The sequence below is a fragment of the Vespa crabro genome, chromosome 16 (genome assembly GCF_910589235.1).
Source record: "Vespa crabro chromosome 16, iyVesCrab1.2, whole genome shotgun sequence".
In the NCBI taxonomy this organism is placed as follows: Eukaryota; Metazoa; Arthropoda; class Insecta; order Hymenoptera; family Vespidae; genus Vespa; species Vespa crabro.
This window is the reverse complement of record NC_060970.1, coordinates 5428967-5438774: the sequence shown is the minus strand read 5'-3', so window position 1 is coordinate 5438774 and position 9808 is coordinate 5428967. Positions and strand designations below refer to the sequence as shown.

Here is a 9808-nt window from a genome sequence, read left to right as displayed (position 1 = left end):
CGATGATAGGGCGGTGGCGCGATCGTCGTACATTCTTGCAAACAAGTTTTAACCGTGCTGTACCATAGTGCGTACACTCCAAATAGAAAATTCAAAGTTCTCTTTCGGACTTCTCTTATATACGGAAAGATATACGGCGGAAAAGAGCGCGTCATTCGAACGCGTAAAGAGTAACCGATTGGATTATTTCGAAGATGGGGAATATTGGATTGCAACAACATTACGAGACTGCCAAGAAGACGGGAGCACTGAGATTGTCGCAAAAGAAATTGGACGAATTTCCATCGAATCTGCGTACATTGGCACATCTTTTACGTAACTTGGATATTTCGGAGAATAAATTTACTAGATTACCCGACGAGATCGGCGAATTTACCTTGTTGAAACAGATCAATTTGAGTCGTAACAGGCTTACAACATTACCAGAGATCATTGGTCTTTTATCGAAATTAGAATGTTTCAATGGAAGTTCGAATTACATAGAAAAGATACCGCGTTCCTTTTCAAAATTATCCCATTTGAAACAAGTCAATCTTTCTGACAATCGCATTACCGAATTCCCTTTAATGTTTTGCGATTTGAAACATCTCGACGTATTGGATCTGTCGAAGAATAAATTAACGATAATACCGGATGCTGCTTCCTTACTTTCGGTAACCGAATTAAATCTCAATCAAAATCAAATTTCTATTATATCGGATAGAATCGCCGAATGTTCGCGTCTGAAAACTTTACGGCTAGAAGAAAACTGTTTACAATTGAACGCCATACCAACCAGGATATTGAAAGAGTCTAAGATATCGATGTTAGCGTTGACAGGGAATCTCTTCGAGATGAAACAATTCGCTGACGTTGAAGGATACGACGATTATATGGAAAGATATACAGCGGTGAAAAAGAAAATGTTTTAAACTCATCAAGATTACGAACACATCTCGTTGTCACATTAGAATTAATAGTAAACGCACATACAGTTTCTCACGTACTTTTTCGATTCTATTCCTCCTCCCCTACGCCGTCAAATTTATCATCGTGTATATTCTTTAACAACTTTGTATATATATACACACACACACGCATATATATATATATATATATATATATTTGTACCTATTTCGTGCAAATTTTATGAAAAATAAATTATATCTTATATATTTATTTTTAATATGACCTAATGTATTATTAAACTATCCTTTACATGCGACTTATATTTCGTGTAAATCTTAATGAAATATTTGTTTGAGGTTTTCTACAATTATAGACATTATTTTTAATACTATTTTTCGGAAGTTATGGTTGAAGAAAATAATATCAAGAAAAATTCATTGAATACGTTATGGACGTGACTGTACCTCGATGTAGAGAGAACTTACTGACTAATTTATAAAACAACTATGTATAAAAATTTATATGAAACTTTTGCAAATTTTCATATTGAAAATTAATATAATTCATAGATGATAATTATCGTATTAATTTTCACTCGTAATCTATAATTTTTTTAATTGTTTATATTATATCTGCATCGTGATACGATTACGAACAGCGATCAATCCTGTAGTCTGAACATTTTGGGCCCTGTTCTTTATAGGAGAAAAATTAAGTATTACAAGTACATATGCATATATATTTTATATAAATATTTAAAAGATTATTTGTTCAGTTTTAACGTTTCTGAAAAGTATTAAACAAAATATTTGATTATAAGCGAATACTTAAAAAATTTCTAATTAGAAATATAGAAAAAAGTCATGATTAGTAAAAAAATAAAAATGGTGGAGGGTAGACATTTTAAAGGATACGATCCTATGACGTCCATGTCAACGCCGGTAGTGCATGCTTGACTAACGTAGTGTTTCAAGCAAGTGTTTCTTCCAAGATGGCGAACGTAGTTCGTTCGAATTTTCAAGTAACACAATGAAAAGGTATACCGAGCCTTATTCTCGGTTGTGATGTATTTCATCGAGGAAAATTCGTGTTGGTGATCCGACGTCCTCGGACGTCGCGCGTTGTCGCGCGTGACTCGCGTGGAAGTGATTACGGGCCGCCTGTGCGTGCCGCTCGTGCGTGCCGCCCGTGCGTGTCTCGTCGTTCATTTGCCACGAAAGAAGATAGAAGAAAAAAGAAAGGAAGGGAATAAATAAATAAAGAAATAAATCAACGACGGGAAAGGGTTGAGAACAACAACGTTGAAGGAACGATAGAAACAAAAAACAAAAAAGACAAGATTTACATAAAAAATTGCAAGTGGAAGAAGGGGGGGAAGAAAATTAAAAAAATATACATATAATAAAAAGAAAAAGTGAAAAGGGTGGTAGAAAGGAAGGAAGGAAGGAAGGAAGGAAGGAAGGAAGGAAGGAAGGAAGTAAAAGAACCGTAAAAAGAGGAAGCAAAGGAGAAATTGAAAAAAGACATAGATAGATAGATAGATGGACGGATAGATAGAGAGACCGAGAGAGGGAGAGGGAGAGAGAGAGAAAGAGAGAAAGAAAAAAATAAAGGAAGAAAGAAAGAAATATAAAAAAAAGGAAGAAAGGGAGAGAAGATAGAGAGGTTGGCTTTTTTATCCGCAGCAACGCGTGAGTACGCGTCGCCGTCTTTCGACGGGGGCGGATTGACCGTCTCTGTCGTTGCTGCTTTTGCTTCTGCTCCGCCTCCTGCTGCTGCTCTTGTATCGTATCGTATCGTATCGTATCGTATCGTATCGTCTTGTCTCGTCTCGTCTCGTCTCGTCTCGTCTCATCTCGTCTCGTCTCGTCCCGTCTCGTCTCGTCTCGTCTCGTCTAGTCTCGTCTGGTGTTTTATCGTTAACTTGAACGAGTCTCTCTATGACCGAACACATTTGCAAATACCTGACGCAAATTCGAAAATGAGGCAGGAACATTGCAAGTGATTTCTACTAGAGGAAAGCCCCGAGGTACGAAGATCCCCGTGCAGAATGGTGTGTGCAAATTCTTTTCGAGTATCGAAAACGTAACCTATTTGTTCTTTTCTTTTTCTTTCTCGTCTTCTTTCTTTTTTTTTTTTTTTTTTTTTTTTTTCATCAGACCAACAAATCTTTTTTTTTTCTTTTTTATCTGGGAAAATCACTTTAATTTTCCGTCCTTTACTTTTTCCCTCTCTCTTCTTTTTTCTCTCACTTTTTCTCTAATTTTTCTAGATCAATTTCCCCATGTGTCATATTCCCTCCTTTTTTTTTTTTTCTTTTATTTTCTTTCCAAATTTTATTGTCTTTTGCGTTCCATTTCTTCGTACCAAGGCATTTAATTTGATAATAATGATATTATTTATTACTTATGCGAAGGTAAAAAGAGGTATTTTATAAAGAGAATGTACCTTTTGTTTTGTAGAAGCTACTATTAATGAGATCTTGTACTTTATCAATAGGCCATTGTTGTTCTAATTGTTCCTAAAAATAGTTTCTTATAACGGTTTGTTGTTTTAGAAATAAAATAGAAAATGTCAGAACTTGAGGAAAGTCTGGCAGCGCCGGATAGTACAACGAGAGAACAGCGTCTGGGTTTCTCTCATGGAGACGACGTATTGCTCCAGCATAAGGATGGAAAATATTACTTGGGCACTGTCGTGGAGGTATCAGTATTGCTAATTCATTAGAATTGCTTTGTCAAATATTTGTAATATTTTTTTTACATTATGCTTAGGTGGATTTGGCTAGAGAGAGATGTCTTGTCAAATTTATGGACAATACATCCTCCTGGTCGTCGGTTAAAGAGCTGACAAAATTAGCTATGCCCGATTCAGATGTTATGTGCGTTCTCTGTAAGAAATCCGAGCCTAAGACCGATAATGACATTGTTGTGTGTGATAAATGTGGACGTGGCTACCATCAACTTTGTCATCAGGTATATATATATATATATATATATATATATATATATATATATATATATGTATATGTATATTCTAAATTATACAACTTCTCTTTGATTATTATTTCTAACGTCGTCTTATATTTTTAGCCTCAAGTATCAAAAGAAGAAACAAGAAGCGATACGAATTGGATGTGTAAACGATGTATGGATAATCAGACGAGAAATCGTGAATCTGGAGAGATTAAGAAATGTATGGTTAAAGTAAATATTAGGAAAGTTTGTAGCGGTAGAGATCAACCTCAACCACCTCCGGATGATATGACAAAATTACCATATGACGTTAGTATATTGCAGGCAACAAAATCTTACCCATTGATAGGTTTCTCATATTGATTGCTATTAATTGGTAATGTATTTTAGCCTGATATGTTGAGTTGGGACGTACACCATCGAGTGAATGCAGAACAAATTTATTGTTATTGTGGTCTAAATGGAGAATGGTACACGCAAATGTTGCAGTGTGCTCGTTGTAAACAATGGTTCCATGAAAAGTGTGTTAGTTGCTTAAGGTATCCTCTCTACAGCGGAGATAGGTAAGATATTTGGATGAAATTAAAAGTGATTCTTTACTTTCTGACGTTATTTATTTTTCTTTTTTTTTTTTTTCACATTTCAGATTCTATGTTTTTGTTTGTTCGACGTGCAATTATGGGAAAGAATTCGTACGACGTTTGGAATTGAAATGGGTCGATTTAGTGCACCTGATGTTGTACAATCTGACTGTTTACAATGCAAAAAAGTATTATGATTTAGATACGGTTATTATACCTTATGCCAATGACAATTGGAATTCTTTGCAACTTCCACCACGTGTAAGAAACTTATTAAATTCATTTCTATATTTTTAATGATTGTTAATAAATGTATATTCTAACTTAGAATTATTTTCTAGATTCGAGATGTCAGCGTTCAAGTACGACGAGAATCAATACTAGCTATATTAACAAATAATAGAAATAGGTTCAAGTGCGGAAGAGAAATTAAAAAACGTACCACAATATGGGGTCTTAGAGTTAGATTACCACCGCCATGTCCTATCGTTAATCTTCCAGCGTCTGGAATAATAGATGATTCAGTGTTACGTAGATGCTGGGGTGCTAATAAAAGACTACAATATTTATCTCCGTCAGCAGGGTTAGTATAATTTTTAATCTCTTCTAATATTTATAACACTCTATTGAATATCTAAGTGAAACTATCATATATTTATAGATGTATGCCAGAAAGTACAAAACAGTTAAGCGTACTGAAGGAAAGTTCACCAGAAAATTTGGAGATACCTGTTAATCCATCGGACGTGGTCATGAGAGGAACAATTTATCAAAATTCTGAAGCAGAACAGAGCTCGTGTCCAAGTCCAAGTCCTCCTTCTCAATCCACGCAGTCTTTGAGAGAACGGTATTATTGATATATAAGAATATGTAAGAATATAAAAAAGAGGTTGAATATATACACATATATATATATGTATATATTAATTTTTTACAGATACAGTGGAGGTGGTTTTGTAAAAAAAACTTTCCCATTTCCAAAGTTAAGTTTACAAAGAAGAAGAAGATTAATGGTATTGGGTAGTTCTCGAGAAAGGATGTTACGTAAACATAAAAAAAGGGAGAAAGGTTGTGGAGATGGTTCATTAGGAAAATCGCAAGGTGTTAGGGAGGCCAGATATAGAAAAGCTAGGAAGCTATTAAAAAATGCCATTGCTAAGGTATCGCATGATTATACTGTTAACAATGAATTGTATAAATTATCTTGTAGTATTCATAGTTATTACAATCTTGTTTTATTTTTGTTTTCTTTTTCCTCTCTCTCTCTCTCTCTCTCTCTCTCTCTCTTTCTCTCTCTCTCCCTCTCTCTCTCTCTCTCTCTCTCTCTCTCTCTCTCTCTCTCTCTCTATTTAGAGCAAATCTAGAAATTCGGAACAATCGGATTTACCACCAACACCCCCGACTTCTGTATCTGGTCCGCCAACACCACCGGCTACCACTTCGGGTATGTCGGAATTATCTGTACCCAGTTCAATGGAATTAATGCACCCTCTGCCACCATCGACACCAGCAGATACAAGTGGCGATGAAACAAGTTCAAGAGGAACATTAGATTCTTTCATTCCACCACCAAAAGATTTTGAAGGGAAAAACAATCCCTTTCGAAATCTCAGCGATTTATTGGGTACACCTTGCAGTCTTAATCAGGCAAGCTCCAGTACACCTTTACCTTATAATCAATGTCCCATTACATTGCCTCTTCCATTGACACCCGTGATAGCACAACCACCAGTAGTACGTCCAACAAAACGTCAATTATCAGAAAAAGACATTATCATAGACAGAAATGGACAAGTGAAACGAAAAAGACAACATCGACGTGGTAGACCATCTCAACAGCAACAACAACTTCAACAACAATTTCAACATACAGCTAGTAAAACCGCTACGATTTTGCCAGCACGATATAACGAAGTTAAAAATGAATTTGTGAGAAATTTAAGGAGTTCGTTCAATGGTGGTGGTGGTGGTGGTGGTGGTGGTGGTGGTGGTAATGGTGGTGGTGGTGGTGGTGGTGGTGGTGGTGGTGGTGGTGGTGGTGCTTCAAGCAGTGCCAGTAGTCAAATTGGAAATTGTGTAGATTATGCCTTAAATGGAAGAAGATTACGACAACGACAAAGCAGTGAAAAATTACCACCACCGGATCCACAGCCACAAAAGAAGTGTAATACATCCTCCTCTCCTAAATGTTCACCCATGAAGCAAAGTACTCCTGACATATCTTTGGATGATCTTAAGTCATCGGTGAATATTTACTTCGGAGCTGCCAACAGGATAGCAGCAGGTGAGAAGTTTGTGATCAAGGCGAAAAGGGTAGGACCTAATGGTCAAACGCAGTATCTCATAGAATGGGAAAGTCTTAACACTTAACGGTAAAAATGTCATTTACATCATGGTCAGGTAATGATGCTCGACCAAATAATATTGAGTAGAGAACAACTGTTATCTGACAATCTGGATACTTAGGATGAGAATATCGTAACGAATCGATTTGTGTTACTCACTGCCATTCGTTAAATACATTTATCTATAATGAGTATGTCTATTAATTGGTTCATGATGTTTGATTGTTCTTATAAGTATATATTATTAGAGTTTAGATTTTTTAAGCATACAGTATAGGTTAATGAAATTTATCATTTAGAAAATTTACAGTTACAGTTACTACAATTGTCAAAAAGAAGAAGAAAGAAAAAAAAAAAAAGAAAATAAACCATCATTGCTGGTCAATGAATTGAAGTTTTGTAGAAATTTAAAAGTTGGGCCTATCATCTCTCTTGATTTTCTTTTGCGCAGCACTGAAATAATAATATTTGATTCCATAATAAAATTATACCGTCCAAATTTATTATCCAAGCAAATGTTAGGTCATTAAAGTTGAATAAAAAGATTATTACATAAAAGATTATTACATAAAATAAATTGGAAGATATACCAAGAACTTATAAGAAGAATCAAATATGCATATACCAATTATATCTTGTAAATAATGTAGTATAGTAGTCTAACATTAAAAAATCAATAAACGTGGGTCATGTGAAAAGCAAATGAAGTCACGTAGGCTCTGTCTTTTTTTGGAGAGCAAATTGATTGTCTCTCTTCAAAATTATAGGGCAAAAACCATAGTTATGATAAAGATAATCGTGAATCGATGCAGATGGTTGTTCCTGTCATTTGAGCTATCGTAATAGTACATGTTAGTAGTGTGTAGTACAGAGTAAGATGAAGCAGACATACTGCGAAAGATTATTTTTTAATACAATCATAAGACATACGATCATCAATTTCTGCAACTTTACCATCTTTTAAGTCATTGATTCATACAAAATACACGAACACAAAAAGTCTAACAAATTATATTGGTATTTTACAATAGTAATAATATTACGATAAAATGAATTTATTTTTATTACGCCGAACCTTCGAGACCGTATTTGGATAGTTTAATTACGATCATATAGATGTCCATTTCTAATGAGATAGAACTTATAATGACTTAAGATGCTGAAGATGCAGAATAAATTATTGCTCCCTATTATGCAAAACTAAAAAAGAAAGCACATGCTTGTTTCATACCACGTGTAAGTAAAAGAACAATTACAATTAATCTCCTCCTAGATGTTCGAACAACCTACTCTGCGGAAGTATAATAGACAATTGACTAATTTATCTTCGTTGACTTTTCACACGATATAAAATAAAACCGTATATAAGATTCTTTAAGGTGCCGGATGTTTCATAATTTGATATGTTTTAGAATCCGTATTGCACGGTGTCTGTGATCTGAGCAATGCTAATCGGATAAAGTATCCGATGAAAGCCAATCATAAATATTGGTAATGACTTAATTATTATGAGATTATATATCCTAATTTAAAGAAAAAGGGTCACATATTTAACGTACAATTTTGCAAGACATCATCAATCGCTCATACAAATTTTATGTAAGAAAATTTTCACAAATTTGGACTATGTATTTATCTAATCGCAGATTTTTGTTTTTTTAATTTAATTTAATTTTTATTATAAATATGATATTTCTCATATTTATGCAAGCATTCCTATTTTATTACGATACGTAATGTGGTAAATAATCTACATAAAAATATTTAAACAAGTTGCAGTAGGGATTTATACTATGATGGAATATATAATTAAAACAGCCGAAATGAAAAGAACAAGAAAACAAACAAACAAACGAACAATTTATTAACAATAGTATCAGATTCTACAGATACCATCTTCGTCGTCATCTTAAAAGCGATTAACTTTAGACTGGTTTTACAACTTTAAAGTTATATTATATTAGACATTGAAAGAATCTTCATACGCAAATGTTTGCGAACGATTTATTATCTCAATCGCTTACATCTAAAGATTTTTTTTTACATCTAAATGTTTTCTTAATGCGATTGTGAATTTATTGTATAGCATTGGGATTGCAATTTTCTTTGCACTTTGGCCTACATAGAGAGGCTCATAATTGTATTAACAGAAATGATATTGTTTATTTCAATATGTCAGTGGTATATTTTTGATCTGATTTGATTTGTCGATTTTTCAAAATTATATCCTTCTTTCCTACCACCACCCCCCCCCCCCCCACAAATCCTTTTATCAATTTATTATACAAACCAATGAATTTCAACTAAAATTATCACTGACGTATCGAAATCTACAAGTATTTTCTTTTTTTTTTCTTTCCTTTTTTTTTCTTTTTTTATTAGGAAATGATTTAAGTCACACATATATTATGTTTATCACTTTAATATATGTAATCATATTGATTTGTTGCTGTTCTATTATCATCGTGTCGCATTCAATTGTTATATTATCATAATATTTAGAGTATCGAAATTTTGCCTAGATTAAAAAAAAAAAAGGAAAAGTTAATCTCCAAACGTGATCTATGTAATATTTACATAAATTATGTTTTTTAAGTATACTTTTCTTTTAACATACGTAAAAATATGATATACAACAATATTAAATATTGTTTCTCATCCCTAGAAATATATATATATATATATATATATGTGTGTGTGTATACCATATATATATATAGATAACGTTGGACGGATATAAAGAATGGACACTGCCAAACGCTAATAAGTTATTTTTCTGAATAACAATATATATAACGATATTATATATTACATATTTTATGTCGGCAAATATTAAGACAATTTCTTTTTTATTCATCTCTTTTTTATTTCATTATTATTATTATTTTTTTTTTTTTTCATTTTCTATCCGCTTTATACATTTGCAAGAAAAATAAAAAAAAAAATAAAATAAAATCTCGAATGCAATGTGGAGGAAAAAAGATTGATCTTAACGAAAAAAGAAAATACAAAGTAACAT

General features: G+C 33.3%; 2 protein-coding genes across 3 annotated transcripts; both read left to right on the top strand.

The window, feature by feature from the left end:
• The first annotated feature begins 187 nt into the window (after positions 1 to 187).
• LOC124429726 (leucine-rich repeat-containing protein 57) lies at positions 188 to 985 on the top strand. Its single transcript, XM_046975339.1, has one exon. The coding sequence runs from the start codon at positions 195 to 197 to the stop codon at positions 909 to 911; it is 717 nt and encodes a 238-aa protein (XP_046831295.1). The 5' UTR covers positions 188 to 194; the 3' UTR covers positions 912 to 985.
• An 852-nt stretch (positions 986 to 1837) lies between these two features.
• On the top strand, positions 1838 to 9641 carry LOC124429774. 2 transcript variants are annotated; one of them, XM_046975431.1, is made up of 10 exons: positions 1838 to 2917; positions 3446 to 3591; positions 3663 to 3863; positions 3981 to 4172; positions 4254 to 4426; positions 4510 to 4705; positions 4786 to 5027; positions 5106 to 5291; positions 5382 to 5604; positions 5798 to 9641. In XM_046975431.1, the coding sequence occupies exons 2-10, from the start codon at positions 3460 to 3462 to the stop codon at positions 6812 to 6814; spliced, it is 2562 nt and encodes an 853-aa protein (XP_046831387.1). In that variant the 5' UTR covers positions 1838 to 2917; positions 3446 to 3459; the 3' UTR covers positions 6815 to 9641. The 2 variants fall into 2 exon arrangements, with proteins under 2 accessions (XP_046831387.1, XP_046831386.1); XM_046975430.1 differs by having other exon boundaries at positions 1838 to 2941.
• Positions 9642 to 9808: the final 167 nt, after the last annotated feature.

Coding starts and splice junctions, on each gene's coding strand:
- LOC124429726 (XM_046975339.1), top strand. CDS start 195: ATGGGGAATATTGGATTGCAACAACATTACGAGACTGCCAAGAAGACG.
- LOC124429774 (XM_046975431.1), top strand. CDS start 3,460: ATGTCAGAACTTGAGGAAAGTCTGGCAGCGCCGGATAGTACAACGAGA. Junction 3,592..3,662: donor ACTTGGGCACTGTCGTGGAG/GTATCAGTATTG, acceptor CATTATGCTTAG/GTGGATTTGGCTAGAGAGAG. Junction 5,292..5,381: donor ACGCAGTCTTTGAGAGAACG/GTATTATTGATA, acceptor AATTTTTTACAG/ATACAGTGGAGGTGGTTTTG.